This window comes from Manis javanica, chromosome 11 (assembly GCF_040802235.1).
Source record: "Manis javanica isolate MJ-LG chromosome 11, MJ_LKY, whole genome shotgun sequence".
Lineage (NCBI taxonomy): Eukaryota > Metazoa > Chordata > Mammalia > Pholidota > Manidae > Manis > Manis javanica.
This window is the reverse complement of record NC_133166.1, coordinates 101366438-101379920: the sequence shown is the minus strand read 5'-3', so window position 1 is coordinate 101379920 and position 13483 is coordinate 101366438. Positions and strand designations below refer to the sequence as shown.

General features: G+C 55.2%; 1 protein-coding gene across 2 annotated transcripts in view; it reads left to right on the top strand.

The window, feature by feature from the left end:
- MAPKAPK2 (MAPK activated protein kinase 2) overlaps nt 1-12960 on the top strand; it is a 47860-nt gene extending 34900 nt beyond the window's left edge. Inside the window, exons 2-10 of one of the 2 annotated variants that reach the window (XM_073217032.1) lie at nt 7677-7816; nt 8005-8069; nt 8326-8405; nt 8860-8986; nt 9549-9624; nt 10028-10152; nt 10494-10579; nt 10671-10776; nt 11348-12960. In XM_073217032.1, coding sequence (XP_073073133.1) covers nt 7677-7816; nt 8005-8069; nt 8326-8405; nt 8860-8986; nt 9549-9624; nt 10028-10152; nt 10494-10579; nt 10671-10776; nt 11348-11391 — 849 coding nt within the window. In that variant the 3' untranslated portion in view covers nt 11392-12960. The remainder of the gene's footprint in view (nt 1-7676; nt 7817-8004; nt 8070-8325; nt 8406-8859; nt 8987-9548; nt 9625-10027; nt 10153-10493; nt 10580-10670; nt 10777-11347) is intronic. The other variant, XM_037015145.2, reaches the window with a different exon arrangement.
- Nucleotides 12961-13483: the final 523 nt, after the last annotated feature.

Sequence of the window (13483 nt, the reverse complement as noted above, 5' to 3'; positions counted from 1 at the left end):
ACATAAAACCACAGTATCACCCTATTCCTTGTCTGCAGTCCTGTTTATTAACACCCTCTGCTCCCCACGTGGTGGGTGCAGCCCTGCCTGTCACTCAGAAGACTGTGCAACATGCTGTGTATTGAGCTTGCGGCTCTATATTTGACAACCTACTTAGTTGTAGACATTTAGGTTGTTACCAGTTTTTTTCCCATTAAGATGCTTTAGGAACCGATTTGTAGGATGGTTCCCTAGCTGGGTAATTATAGGGTCCAGCATTTGAATGTAATTTTAATAGATATTGCCAAGTTCCTCTAAAAATATACTCATTTATATCCCTACTGAGCCTAAGAGACGAGTGCCTTTCCTCCCAAATTTTGCCTAAACGGAGGAATTTTATTTTGTTCTGTTTTTGGGCAGATGTTAACAGTTTGGCATTCTGGTGAAATTGCTATCGTTGTTTTTATAAACATTTCTCTTTAATGAGTTGCATGGAGCATCTTCATTTGGCCATCTGTGCTTCTTTTCTTTGAACTGTATGTTCTTATTCCCTGGCCATTTTCTGTTTAGATTATTGGTCTTTTACAATTGATTTGCCAGAGTTAAGTTAGCCTTTTATCCATCGTGATGATGTGTTGCAAATATTTTTAAAAACTGTTCATTTACCGTGTGACTTTTAAGCTTGTTGCCTTCTTTTGAAACTTGGCCCTTTGTGGCTGCCCAGGGAGGCCCCGGAGAGGGAGCACGTGGTCCCAGGGAAGGTTGCGCCCATCTTCCAGGCTGTGTGGTGCGGTTGTTTGAAGGCTCTTAGCACTGGATTTCCCATTGTAAGTTTTAGCTTTGTGTTGGGTGAGGAGTTTTTTCCCTGTCACATTATGGGAAGTCAGTAACAGAGAACTTCCTTTACCTCTCAACCAAATGTTTGGGAGTGTGTGCACCAACCTGAGGGATCCTGTGCAGTACTTCTGTGTATTTTTTATTTCAGCAGCTTTCTAAGATTTAAAAAAATCTGTTTGCTTTGTGTCTCCATCAGTTTCAAGGGGAGGACCAGCTGTTGCTCCTCACTGAGCTTTGCAGAGTTCTAGAAGGGGACATACTCTCTCCCCATCCCACATAGCTGTAGAGGAAAATCGTTCCACCCAGTCTTATCGATGCGTCATCTCTTAGGTGGCCGATCCAGGCTCCATGACAAGAGACATGTGACACAGCTCCAGCCTTTCAGCAGCTGTCTGTGACTTGGGGGATGAGAGCCATTCTCCCTCACCAGCACTGCCGCTGTTATGACAGCACCCTGTTCATTTCATGGCACAAATCACTTTGTGTAACTAAAAATTAAAGAAAAGAACGTGTTTATTGTATATCCCCTGCATTAAAATTTAAGTTCCACGGGGGCATGGCCGTTATTTGTTGTGTCCTCTGCGATAGCCCAGTGCCCCCCAGACCCACGCATGGTGTGTCCTGTATGCTGAGTGGCGGCCTGCTGGGAGGGCGAGAGCAACGCTGCGGGCGCCGGCTTGTGTGCCCTCGCTGTTTCCCTCCCTGGCTCCAGACCCAGGGACCGGGGCTTCGGAGGGACCCGACGGGGGTAACTGTGTCCAGGTCCTGCAGCCTCAGGACCTCCTCATTACCTGCCTTTTTTTTGCAAGTACAAGGCTGTGGGGCTCCCCAGGTTTCAGGCTGAAAGGAGAGGTCCAGTGATCTTGGAGCCAGACACGATGCCCTGCTGCTGGCTGGGGAACTGGGAGGGCTGGGCCAGGGCCGTGTGGAGCCGGAGTGGGGCCGAGAGCAACTGGACAGGTCATGCTGTGGTTCTCCTCTCTTTTTCTTAGGGAGAGAGGTGTCGCTCCCCCAAACCCCTGCAGCAGCCTGCACCCCCTGGGCACGAGCTGCTAGCTGCTTCCTGCTCAAGACCCCATGGGGGTAGTCCCATGTCCATGGATCGGGGCGGCTGAGCCGCTGGGCAGAGAAGCCCGAGCCACTGCTCTCTGGTCACAGGGCCTGGGGATATGAACGGCAATCTTCAGCGAAAATTTGGAGAGCTAAGCTTCTTTGCCCCTTGAAAAAGTGCATATGCTGATTGTAAATCACCTAGAAAATAAGGATATAATACAAATAATTAACTTTTTACTGAGTATGATTGCCCTTCATGTCATATATATATGTAGCAAATACATACATATATATATAACTGTACTGTAGTGTAAGGCTTTGTAACTTGCTATCAGATACTTTCTGATAAATGAATTTAAGGAAACTAACATTGGGATTTCTGCTGCAGCTGCAAAAAAGAGTGTAACCCCGATGGTGACAGTGATGGTGACCAAGAAGCTAAGAGACACGGAGGAGTCCACTTCCCATTAAATATTCTTCTGAAACATCATTTAATGATTATAGATTGTACTGATAAACCCACTTTAAAAAAAGCAATCTCTGTTGCCTACTGTGAGGCATTCTGTTTACCACCCGTCTCTAGTTGGGCTGAATGACTGCTGGGATGTGTCTATCCTTAAAGTGCCATCTATGATTAATTCCTCAGGGCAGAATATTAAAAGTGGACATTTGCAGCTCCCAGTTTTGGCTATTGATACCATGGAAGGTCTTGGGCAGATTTTGTGCCTTTTCTGTTCACATGGGTGGTAGAAAGGGGACTTCGGGAACAGGGAGAATGGGGTTCAAATTCCAGCCCTGCCACGGACAACTGACTGAAGGCCTTGAACAAGTGGCTTCACTTCTCAGCCTGAATTTTCTCATTTATAAAATGCACTTCCTCCTGGGGCAGGTGTGAGGACTCCCCATCTGAAGTCCTGGGCAGCCATTAAACATGGCGCTCCCAGAAAAGAGGGCGCCCTCTTCCTGGCTCCTGTGAATCCTGCTCTGTGCAAGGAGGCTGCTGGGATTTAGGGTCATAGCCCTCCTCTTTCCTTCTACCCTGTGCGGCGCCCGGGTCAGCCCCTCCCTGTGGTCCAGGGCAGGAGGTGAGCAGGCAGGCCTGGCCCACAGGTTGCCGGGTTGGTGCATGACATCTGGGCTGGGACCTCTTCCCTGCCTTCTCGCTGCAGGGCAGAGGTCTCGTTTAGCACCACACACCGCATACCACACGCTGACAACACAGTGTCCGATTCAGGCTTTTGCATCATTCTTGGCACTGCATCAGCCTTGGGAAGGGACAGCTTCCTTCTCTCCTTACATGTGCATCCCTACCCCCAGCTGCCCACTTTAAGTGGTGTAGGGAGGGAGAGGGTGAGCTCAGGGCTAGGTGCCAAAGACAGCTTCCCCTCCAGCATTCTGGGTCCCCCCCCCTTGCCCACTGCCTGGAGCTATTAATAACACCTCTGAGGAGATGGGTGTCAGCGGGACACCAGTGGGGCTCTGACACCAGGTGGGGTGGGGGTGGGGCAGAATAATAATAGCAAACACAAATGCAGGGCTTACTGTGTGCCAAGCACCGTTCTTAGTAATTTACACATGTGCAGGTATTAACTCATTTAATATAGTCAGGTATGGTTATTAGCCCATTTAATAGACAACAAACTGAGGCACAAAGGGGTGAAAACATGCCCGGGCTCACACACCTGGTAAGTGGCGGAGCTTGTGAAGGGGACAGTCCCCTGGGGCCCGGGGCTTGTTCCTGCCCTGTATCTGCCTTGCTGGTGAGCAGTGCCTCAGCCCTGGGCTCTGTTTCTTTCCTTTCCTCTGGCTCGGGAAGAGAAGGGAGACCGTGAGCAACCAGAAGTGGGGGCCCCATTCTGCTTCCATTCAGGTTCCAGCAAAGACAGAGACATGGAAGAGTATTTGGGGAGGGCCCCCCACTCTTCCTCCGTGCCGCCTTCACCCTAGAGGCTCCTTCCCCGCAGTGGGCTCTGTGGCCTTGTCCCTGGCTCTTGCCACTCTTGGTGGGTGGCCTTGCCTGTTGCATTGCAGTCGAGCACTTGAAACAAGGAATATTTTCTACAACAAGATAATTTCAGATGCAAACTTCTGGGGGCACAGAGGCAAGTCACAGTATCCGTTTAGGGCTTAGCATGGCTTTAAAATATTCCATAACCCCTTCCAGGCCATCTGTTCTCTAACTGGGGCTTATTAGTGGGAAGACCCTTCCTTCCTTCAGGCTCAGGCCCTCAGGGCTGGGGGCTGGGGCCCTTGGGCTCTTTGGCCTCCACTGCCCTTTTCCATGCCGAAGAGATTGGGGCCTTTCCTAGGTGACTCCCCTGGCTTCAGGTTGGACCTGCTGTCTGTCCTTCTGCTGGTGGCTCCTGGCAGCACCTGGGAATCTGTTTTCTCTCTGTCTCGCCTCAGGCTGGAGCTCAGGCACCTCTCCTCTCCTGCGGTCCCTTACTTAGTCCTGAACTCCACATCAGCACACCCTTGGCTTGCCTTCTCCAGGCTTACTGCACCCCACAGCTGTTTCCAAAGCCTCTTTGGTGCTTCCTGGCTCTGCCCCCATAATGTCAGCCAGGCTGCCCATCTGACCAACTTGAAGGCCTTGCTTTCATTGCTTGGGCTGGTTTTCATATCCGTTCACAGATTTCCGATAAACATGTGCCTGGATGTCAGTGACCAGTCTTCATGAGAAATTCTTACTATGTTGTTCTTAGAATTGAAAGTACAGCTCTAATTTACTCATTTTGTCAGATTGAATCCAGTTTTACAGATGAGGAAACCCTTTTCAGAAAGGCGCGAGCTAGGATGTACAGAACTGGAACACAAGTTGTGTGATTCCCAAGGCCAGGTGTGTTTGGTGAGCAATCGTGTGTAAGCCTGGAGGTGGAACCTGAGCCCAGGCTTTCTGACCGTGGGTTCTCTTTAGCCTGATGCTGCCCACTACCGTGTCTAAGGCGGAACGGGCAGAGTGTGGAATGCGCGCTCTGAGCTCAAGGGGGGCCGACGGACATGCACTTGGGTGGGGCTTTGGTGTGTCCTCCCTTGGACACTCCGGTTGATTAGACCATGGACTGGTTCCCAGGTGATGGTCCCTGGGCTGCAGACAAACCCAGCCTACAGTCTTGCTGGTGACATGTATGGGCCACATCAGCATGCTTCAGCCTCAACCAGAGGCAATGGGCGGGGCCTGTGCTGTAGCCCCTCTGCTCCTGGTTTGCAGTGATAAGTGCCTGTTGATAACAAAGCACTCTTAGGGATGTACATTCATTAGATGGCTCTGTAAGGGAGGGGGTGGGGACGTATTGCCCCGGCTAACATACAGACGCAGAATGGGCTTCGGAAGGTGATGACCTCCCCAAGGCTGTGCATCCAGGAACTGACAGATTCCAGCCTGAGCTTGGAAAACTTCAGACCCAAATCTCTGCTGACTGTAAATCCATGACCTCATGTTGCCTCTGAGTAAATTGGACAACTGATTCTTCCTCTCTGGGTGTCAGTTCCTATGCGCCTGTAGGGGGCGATAGAGGTCTTTCCTGTTTGGCTTCTCTGGGAACTTGGGTCCTGAACCCATTGAACTTATTAGACTAATGCACGTTATTTCTCTGGGTTATAAGCATTTTCTCTGTGTCTACCTCCCATCACGTGCCACTCCCCTTCCCCCCACCAAGCCTGAGCTCTTTCAGATTGAGACTCTTCAGTTTGGTCTTGACATCCAGTGCCACGCATGGCTTTTTTAATGCTTATTGAATTGAGTTACATGCAAGTGAGATGGGCCAGTGCCTTCTGCTCCTGGTGGAGCACGGGAAAGGAAAACCTCTTCCCCCTGTCCTTCCGAATGAGTGGCAGAACTCAGGACCTGTGCCCTGTCCTCAAATGGCCACTAGGTGGCAGTGTGACCCCACGGGGACCTTGCCTCCCGCCTGCTCCTGTGCAGACTGAAATATCTGGGCCCCTGTTCGGGGATTGCCTCTGCCAAGTCAGTCTGCATTGGGGGTCTGAAAATGACAAGTCGTGGCCCTCCTCCCCTCCTCTAAAAGCTGTGTGGTGTCGTGGAAAAGGCTTGGGCTTTGGAATCCACCAGGCCTGGATTCCACCCCTGGCTCTGCCCTCCCCCAGGGACTTAGCCTTGGACACACTGCTTCTCTGAGCCTCAGTTTCCTCATCTTGCAAAATGGCAGTCGTACAGTTAGAAAAGGCCTGGCATCTGCTGAACGATAGCACAAATGAATACTAGCTTTGTTGGTGGAAATCTCTGTGTTTGCCTTTCACTGCCCTCCAATCAGACTCTGTTCTGGATTTTTGGACCAAGCTTCATGCATTTCCCACAGGTTTCTTGGCCCTTCCTGCTGCATCACGCCCTCCAACCCTGCTCCCTCTCAGTCAGTGCCCCGATTCCCACTTGTTGCCCTGCCTGGCTGCCTTCCCTTCTGCCCGTCCATTTCCTTCTCAGCCCGGCTGCCTCCCTCGTATCCCAGCCCCCTAAATGTGCTGTGTAGGGCTGGTCTTGACTTACCACCAAGTGACAAGTCGGCCAGGGTCCTTGTCTTCATTATTTTTGCATCTGTGCTTTGCACTTAGCAGCCGTTCTGCAGTGAAGGTGGCAGCTCCCATTACTGAGCACATGCCAGGCCCTGGTGTGCACTTTGCAGAATGGCTCATTTAATCCTTACAACAAGCCTATTCCTGTTTTACAAAGGTCTGTTTCAGGATTCTTTTGGCTCTGCAATAAAATATTCCACTACACCCAGTATAAATAGTAAGGAAAGATTATTATCTCACTAAAAAGAGGTCACGAGGGATTCCTGGTGTCGTTAGGAAGGGTAGCGGTAGTTGCCATCTCTCCTCATTGCCTTCCCCAACACTGGCTTACACTCCTAGGCTGGTCCCCGGTGTGGCACCAAGGTGACCGCCCTGACCTCAGGAGCTGTGCAGGAGAGATGATGCAGGTTCTTTTCGGTCACTTCATGAGGCCTCTCAGCAGGTTTCCTACAAAGTTCTTTTAGGCCTGTGTTGGGTCTTAGGGTTGTTCCCAAGCTCATCACTAGGAAAGGGCCTGGAATTAATGAGGCTGGCCTGGACTAGTCAAGGGTCAGCCCCTGAGGTTGATAAGGGCTCCAGGCTCCTTAATTGCTCCTGGCCCACCTGGTCCACGGAAGAAGAGGGGACAGGAAGGAGGCTCATGAGTTACGCAACTTGCTCAAGGTTGCCAGCCTAGTAAGAACTGGGATTCAAACCACAGTGGCCGACTCGGAGGCCATGGGCGAACGAAGTCAGTTGCGGAGGTAGAAAAAACATTGCCCTGGGTCTGGTGTGCTGGGGTCGTGCCATCTTGGCGGTAGCGTTCTATACTGACTCTGGAGGCTCACCTTTCGGAGGCCCCTTTCCGTTCTCTTACTGGCTTCTCAGTCCGCCTTTTTTCCCTTGCCTCCTTTGCCCCTGACCTCCGTGCCCAACTGCTGCCCGCCTCCTAGAATGGACTTCCTGCCCTTAGCTGGGGAAGGGCTCGCCTGGACAGAGGGGTCCAACGGCTTATCTCTGCGTAGCTGTCAAGGCCCCAGAGGAGTCACTTTGAGGTCTCTCTTGGAGCATGCAAGGGAGCCGCAGAGCTCTCGGTCAGGATTTGGGAAGGGGAGAGGCCACGGGGAGGACCAAGGGGACTGGTAGACAACGGCGGTGGGGGGAGTTCACGGTGCGTTCGTGGGGGTGTCAGCGGGCATGCGAGCCAGGGCCTTCGAATGGCCCCCGTGGGGCAGCAGCCGGCTGTGCCCCTGCAGAGACACTGCCGGTTGGTGTACAGCAGGCTGTTTGGCTCGCAGATGCTCCAGGATTGCCCCAAGGCGCGGCGCGAGGTGGAGCTGCACTGGCGGGCCTCCCAGTGCCCGCACATCGTGCGCATCGTGGATGTCTATGAGAACCTGTACGCGGGGAGGAAGTGCCTGCTGATTGTCATGGAGTGGTGAGCCGCCCTGCCTGTTCGGTCCCACCCGGCCGGTCCCCTCTCCCTGCTTGGGACCCCCACCCTCTGAGGGCGGCCCAGGCCTGGGTCCTGAAGCTTAGAATGTAAAAGCTTGATCTCTTTTGTGAGGTGATAGAGTGGGTGGCGGGATGTTGGGTTCCCCTAATCTAACTGTGGCTTTGTTTCAGTTTGGATGGTGGAGAACTCTTTAGCCGAATCCAGGACCGAGGAGACCAAGCATTCACAGAAAGAGGTAGAAAGGGTCTGTTGTGGGGACAGACTCAGGCAGGCAGGGCGGGGGTGTCTGCAGGGGGCCGCAGTGCCTGTGCCCGGGACAGCTGCCGAGCCCGCTGCCTCCTTCGGGCTACGGGGACGGCGTCCTCAGCTGCACCGCGTGTCTGGGTTTCTGGGGTGGGGAGTGGACGTGGAAGCCTTAGGAGGCAGTGGGTTTTCAAACCTGACGACACACCCGTGACTTCCTCTCCCTCTGCCACGTCTCTTCTCTACAGAAGCATCAGAAATCATGAAGAGCATTGGTGAGGCCATCCAGTACTTACACTCAGTGAACATTGCTCATCGGGATGTCAAGGTGCCCGCCGTTAGTCCCCTCTTCCTGCCCCAACTCAGGGGCCGTGGAGGGCTGTGGGGGGCTGGCTGACCCCAGGGAGGGTGGCCAGGCTCGCCCTGCGTCTGTGCGTTGGCTCCTGAGAGCAGAGTGGGGTGTGTGCCATTCTTCACCCCACAGGGCCTGCCCTCCCTGTGCGAATCCCGAACCCAGCACCTCATGGTCACACCTTTGGTTTGTGTCCCTGCGGTGTTCATTGCTGGTTCTCTGCATCAGTCTCTCCTCTCCAAGCACGCTGGGTGCTCTCAGAGGGCAGGGATGGGGTCCTGTGTAGCTCACGTTCACAGTGTGTGGATCGTAGGGGCCAGACAGATGGCTGTTCCGTGGGCGAAGGAAGGGTGGTTTCTGGTAGCCCCACCCGGGCTCAGCAGCCTCATTCTCTCTCTCTCTCTCTCTCTCTCTCTCTCTCTCTCTCTAGCCTGAGAACCTCTTATACACCTCCAAAAGGCCCAATGCCATTTTGAAACTCACCGATTTTGGCTTTGCCAAGGAAACCACCAGTCATAACTCCTTGACCACTCCTTGTTATACGCCGTACTATGTGGGTGAGTCCAGCCGAGGCCAGGGAGGGATCTCCTCACAACCCCCTCCTGTAGCTCTCGGGCGCCAGGCCCTAGGGGAGTTGGGTCTCTGATGTGAGCTGCCTGGAGGGAGGGCTCCTGAGCGTAAAGCTGGGACCGAGGCCTTGTAGGAGATCACCTGCCTGCGATGGTGGGTGGGATTTTGTGCACACGTGCGCTTTTCCTGAGAAGAGCTCTTGGTGCCGTCAGATCGCCAGTGGGTCTGGGACACGGATTTGGTCCTGAAGCCCAGCTGACTAGTGCAGAATAAACTCAGAACGTGTTTGTCCACAAGGGTCTGGAAGGCTCTTGCAGTTAAGTAGTTGTGTCATCTTATGATTCGAGCTGTAGGTTCCTTTTAGAGGAGGGTCTTCTGCTCTCCTCCATCCCACCCTGGGGCTGGGTTATGGCTTTTCCCCTCCCACCCCCAGCTATAGTCCCATCTTGGTGGGCCAACGGGTTGAGCTGGGAGCCCTGTCCACAGAGAAACAGGTAGAGCGCAGTGTCCCGAGGGCCAGACTAACCCACGCTGACCTTTGGTTTGCAGCCCCAGAAGTGCTGGGCCCAGAGAAGTATGACAAGTCCTGTGACATGTGGTCCTTGGGTGTCATCATGTACATCCTGTGAGTGTGCAGGGCTGGGCCTGGGCTGGCAGGGGCTGGGAGGAGGCCGGTACCCCCAGGGACAAGGGGAGGAGGAGAGAAGAGCATCCCCCTTCCAGATGGGGCCTCCCTGGGAGCCCCCACACGTTCCCTCTCTCCATGCTTTGCAGGTTCTGATAGCTAAATGGTGGGTACAAATTAGCTAACAGTCAAGAAAATGTGTGGCTTAGATACTTGGTATGTTGGATTCCTAAGCCTTGTCCTTGATTTTGTATATTGTGCCTGAGTCCGTGAGACAGCTTCTCTGTGAGAGATCAGTTTCTCTGTGACCTTTTCAAGAAGCTTGTTTCTCACACTGTTTCTGGTTCAGGGCCCCTAAATAACACCAACTCTGTCCCTCTCTTCCTGCTTCCTCCTGGGCCAGGCTGTGTGGGTATCCCCCCTTCTATTCCAACCATGGCCTGGCTATCTCTCCGGGCATGAAGAGTCGCATCCGAATGGGCCAGTATGAATTTCCTAACCCAGAATGGTCAGAAGTATCAGAGGAAGGTAAAGAGCCCCCCCGTGTGTGTGTGTGTGTGTGTGTGTGTGTGTGTGTGTGTGTGTGTTCATCTGTACGTGTGGGCATCCGTCTCACATGGTTTAGCTGTGGGTCTACACCTGTGCTCACACCTGCTGGCTCTGTCTTCCCTGGGTGAGGGGCCTGGCTCAGGGCCGGGGTGTGTAGGGCCTGTCAAGCGGTATGGCCGTTTGGTCCTGGGGCCAGCTCCCTAGGCAGTGTGCCTCTGCGTAAGCCCTGCTTTGGACCTGGCCTCCCCCTGAAAGCTTTGGGAAGGAGCAGGGAGGGAGGCCCCCCTGAGCCGTCTCTGTCCGTCACCCCATCCCCACAGTGAAGATGCTAATCCGGAACCTGCTGAAAACAGAGCCGACGCAGCGAATGACCATCACGGAGTTCATGAACCACCCCTGGATCATGGTGAGCCTGGCAGCCCGAGACGCCTGGGTCCCTGGGAACTGTCCCTGAGAAGTGGGGCCGAGCCAGGACTCTGTCCTGACCCAGCTTCCAGGTAAGCCCTTCTTCTCTCCCCTCAGCAATCAACGAAGGTCCCTCAGACGCCCCTGCACACCAGCCGGGTCCTGAAGGAGGACAAGGAGCGGTGGGAGGATGTCAAGGTGAGCAGCAGCACAGCCGAGTTGGGGCTGGGGGGGCAGTTCACAGGGCACCTGGCTGGGGGAGCTTGGGTCTGCGTTCGCTCCCCATATGGGACGTCTGCTACCAGAGGAAGTGCGACTCTGAGCCACTACCCCGAGCACGCTGTGGGCAGAGGAGTCTGCATTCTGGCCCCAGCCTGCCTGTGGCTGTTGCCGTAAGCCCTCTACTCCTTGAGTCTCTGGGACCTGACAGGCCGTCTGGTACCATCTCCTGATTTTGCAGGTGAGGCAGCCGAGGCCCAGACAAGGGGAGTGACCTGCTCAAGGGCACACAGCTAATGACTGGCTGGGGCAGTCCAGAACCCAGGCCTCCTGACCGCCAGTGCCGCGGTCTCAGCCTTGCTGGGGGACCAGGAGGCTCTGGCATGGTGGCAGCAGTGCTGTGGCCAGGCCCTGCCCACCGCCATGGGGCTGGGGCTGCTGTCAGCTCTGGCCCCCTGAGCAGCTGTCCCATCTGCTCCCGCCCTCTGCCACCCTCCCCCTTGCCCTTCTCGGTGTCTCTTGGTGTAAACTCCCTCCCTGCCACCTTCAGGAGGAGATGACCAGTGCCTTGGCCACGATGCGTGTCGACTATGAGCAGATCAAGATAAAGAAGATTGAAGACGCATCCAACCCTCTGCTTCTGAAGAGGCGGAAGAAGGCTCGGGCCCTGGAGGCCGCGGCGCTGGCTCACTGAGCCCCAAGCCCGTCCTGCTCCACTGGACGACAAGCAATAACTCTCGACCGAATATATTTTTTAAACGAAGAGACACAGAACTGTTCACTTCCGCTGCCCTCCTTCTTGGCCGCGCAGAGCCTGGAACCCCATCCGAGGCTGAATTCTGCCTTCGCCTCCGGCCACCCCAGAGAGAGGGAGGCTGGGAGGCCCGGGGACAGAGAGAAGGGAGCGCGATGCTCTTGAACCTGTGCTCGTTTTGCAATTTTATCAGTGATTTGACTTAGGATTTTTATGAAACTTTTATGGTTCTATCTGCCTCTCCTCCTCTCCCACAAACCCTATCCCCTCTGGATACTGCAGGGGTCCGGGGCTTGTTAGGGGGCTTGTGGAACCTGTCACAGGGAGTGTGCTTGTGTTGTCCTCCCTGCCCTCTCTACTTCCCCACTACAGCCCGAGGCCCCTGCTGGCTGAGGCACTCCAGGAGCTCAAGGCCATAGAGGGCTGGGGCCAGGGTGCTGGCCCCCTCCTCTCCTCGGACCCCCAGACATCACCAGTGTGCCCGCCGTGTGAGCGTGTGTGCACGTGGGCTGGGGCAGGCAGGCCTGTGGAGGGAGGGGGCACCGCCGCAGCTGCAGAACCGCCTGCCCCCTCAGGCCCGCCCTGCCCAAGTCCCTGGGAAGCCCACCCAGGTTCCGAGCCGGGCCCTCCCCAGCCAGCCTCCGGAGGTGGTTCCGGGAGGTGGGGGGTGACTTCGGGCGCTAGCCCCACAGTCAGGAAGCCTGGACCGCCCCCTGTGCCCCTCCACCCCTGCCCCTTGTGCCAGTCCAGGCCTCTGAGGCGCGGCTCTACCGAGTGACCTCTGTACCTCCCCTTCCAGCCATCACTAACCCATCCTTGTTTCTATTTCTTACATTTTTACCCATCTCTCCATAGCCTTCTCTCAGCCCGCATGGTGAGGCTGGGAAGTAGGTGGCGCAGAGCTCCTGACTCCCGGGTGTTGCCTGGGCTCTGGGGCTGCTGGCCAGCTGCCCCTTGTGGGCAGAGGACCGCCGCTCTTGCGGGGCTGCTGCAGATTTCCATCGTGTGGCCTGGTGGGCCGGGGGGGGGGTCTTTGCGCCAAAGATACCCCGACTCTGCCCCTTCCCCATTAGCCGTCCATCCCTACCCCAGACGACTCAGCTTCCTGTGTCCAGGCCGGTGAGGGGAGCGTGCGGTGGGCCCTCCCCAATATCGATGAGGAGCCCCATGGGGAGAGGTCCTGTGGGCCATGGCCGCCTCGGGGCAGGGGCAGCAGTAATGCTTTAGTTTTCATCTCCCTCAGGGGCAAGGTGGTGGAGGGGCCCCCATGGTCCCCTCCGGGCGTCAGGGAAGGGCTCAGTGCCTGCAGTGCCTTCCCAGCTCTGATGAATTGTCAGCACGCAGACTGGTGTAACTGTTGTTTTGTATGAGCAAAATTGTCTTTACTAAACTGATTTGATAGTTGAAAAGCTTTCTTCCTCTTCCTTCATGGGGCTCAGCCCCTCGAGCCCCCACCTCTCCTCTCCTCTCACCGTGGAGAGCGGCTCTATGCGTTGGGAAGGCAGAGTGTGGGCGTCCTCTGGGAGGAGAGGAGAGGAGAGGGGTGTCCAGGAGTGCGGGCCTCGCCAGGACCGCCTGTGGAGGGTGGATGCTGCTGCCCTTCAAGAGCGGGGCAGGGGTGCCACCAAGGATTGGGGTGCCTGTGCCCATTTGCCAAATGCTGAGTCAGGAGCCAAGCTGTGTCCTGGTACATGGTTCTTTGATCTAGTCCGTCGCAGCCAGGTGCTGGCACCCTCATCCTGGGGCGGGGTCTGGCTGGCCTGGGGCTCCAGGAGAAGCTGGTGGTGATGATTTGGTTCAAAACCTGGCCAAGAGCCCAGGACGCAGGTCACTGTAGTTCCTGAAAGTTCCAGCAGAGGGTGATAAGGCCTGGCAGAAACCAAACACTCTTCCTCAGATCTGGCAGAGGCCTTAGCGTTCACCTGACCCATT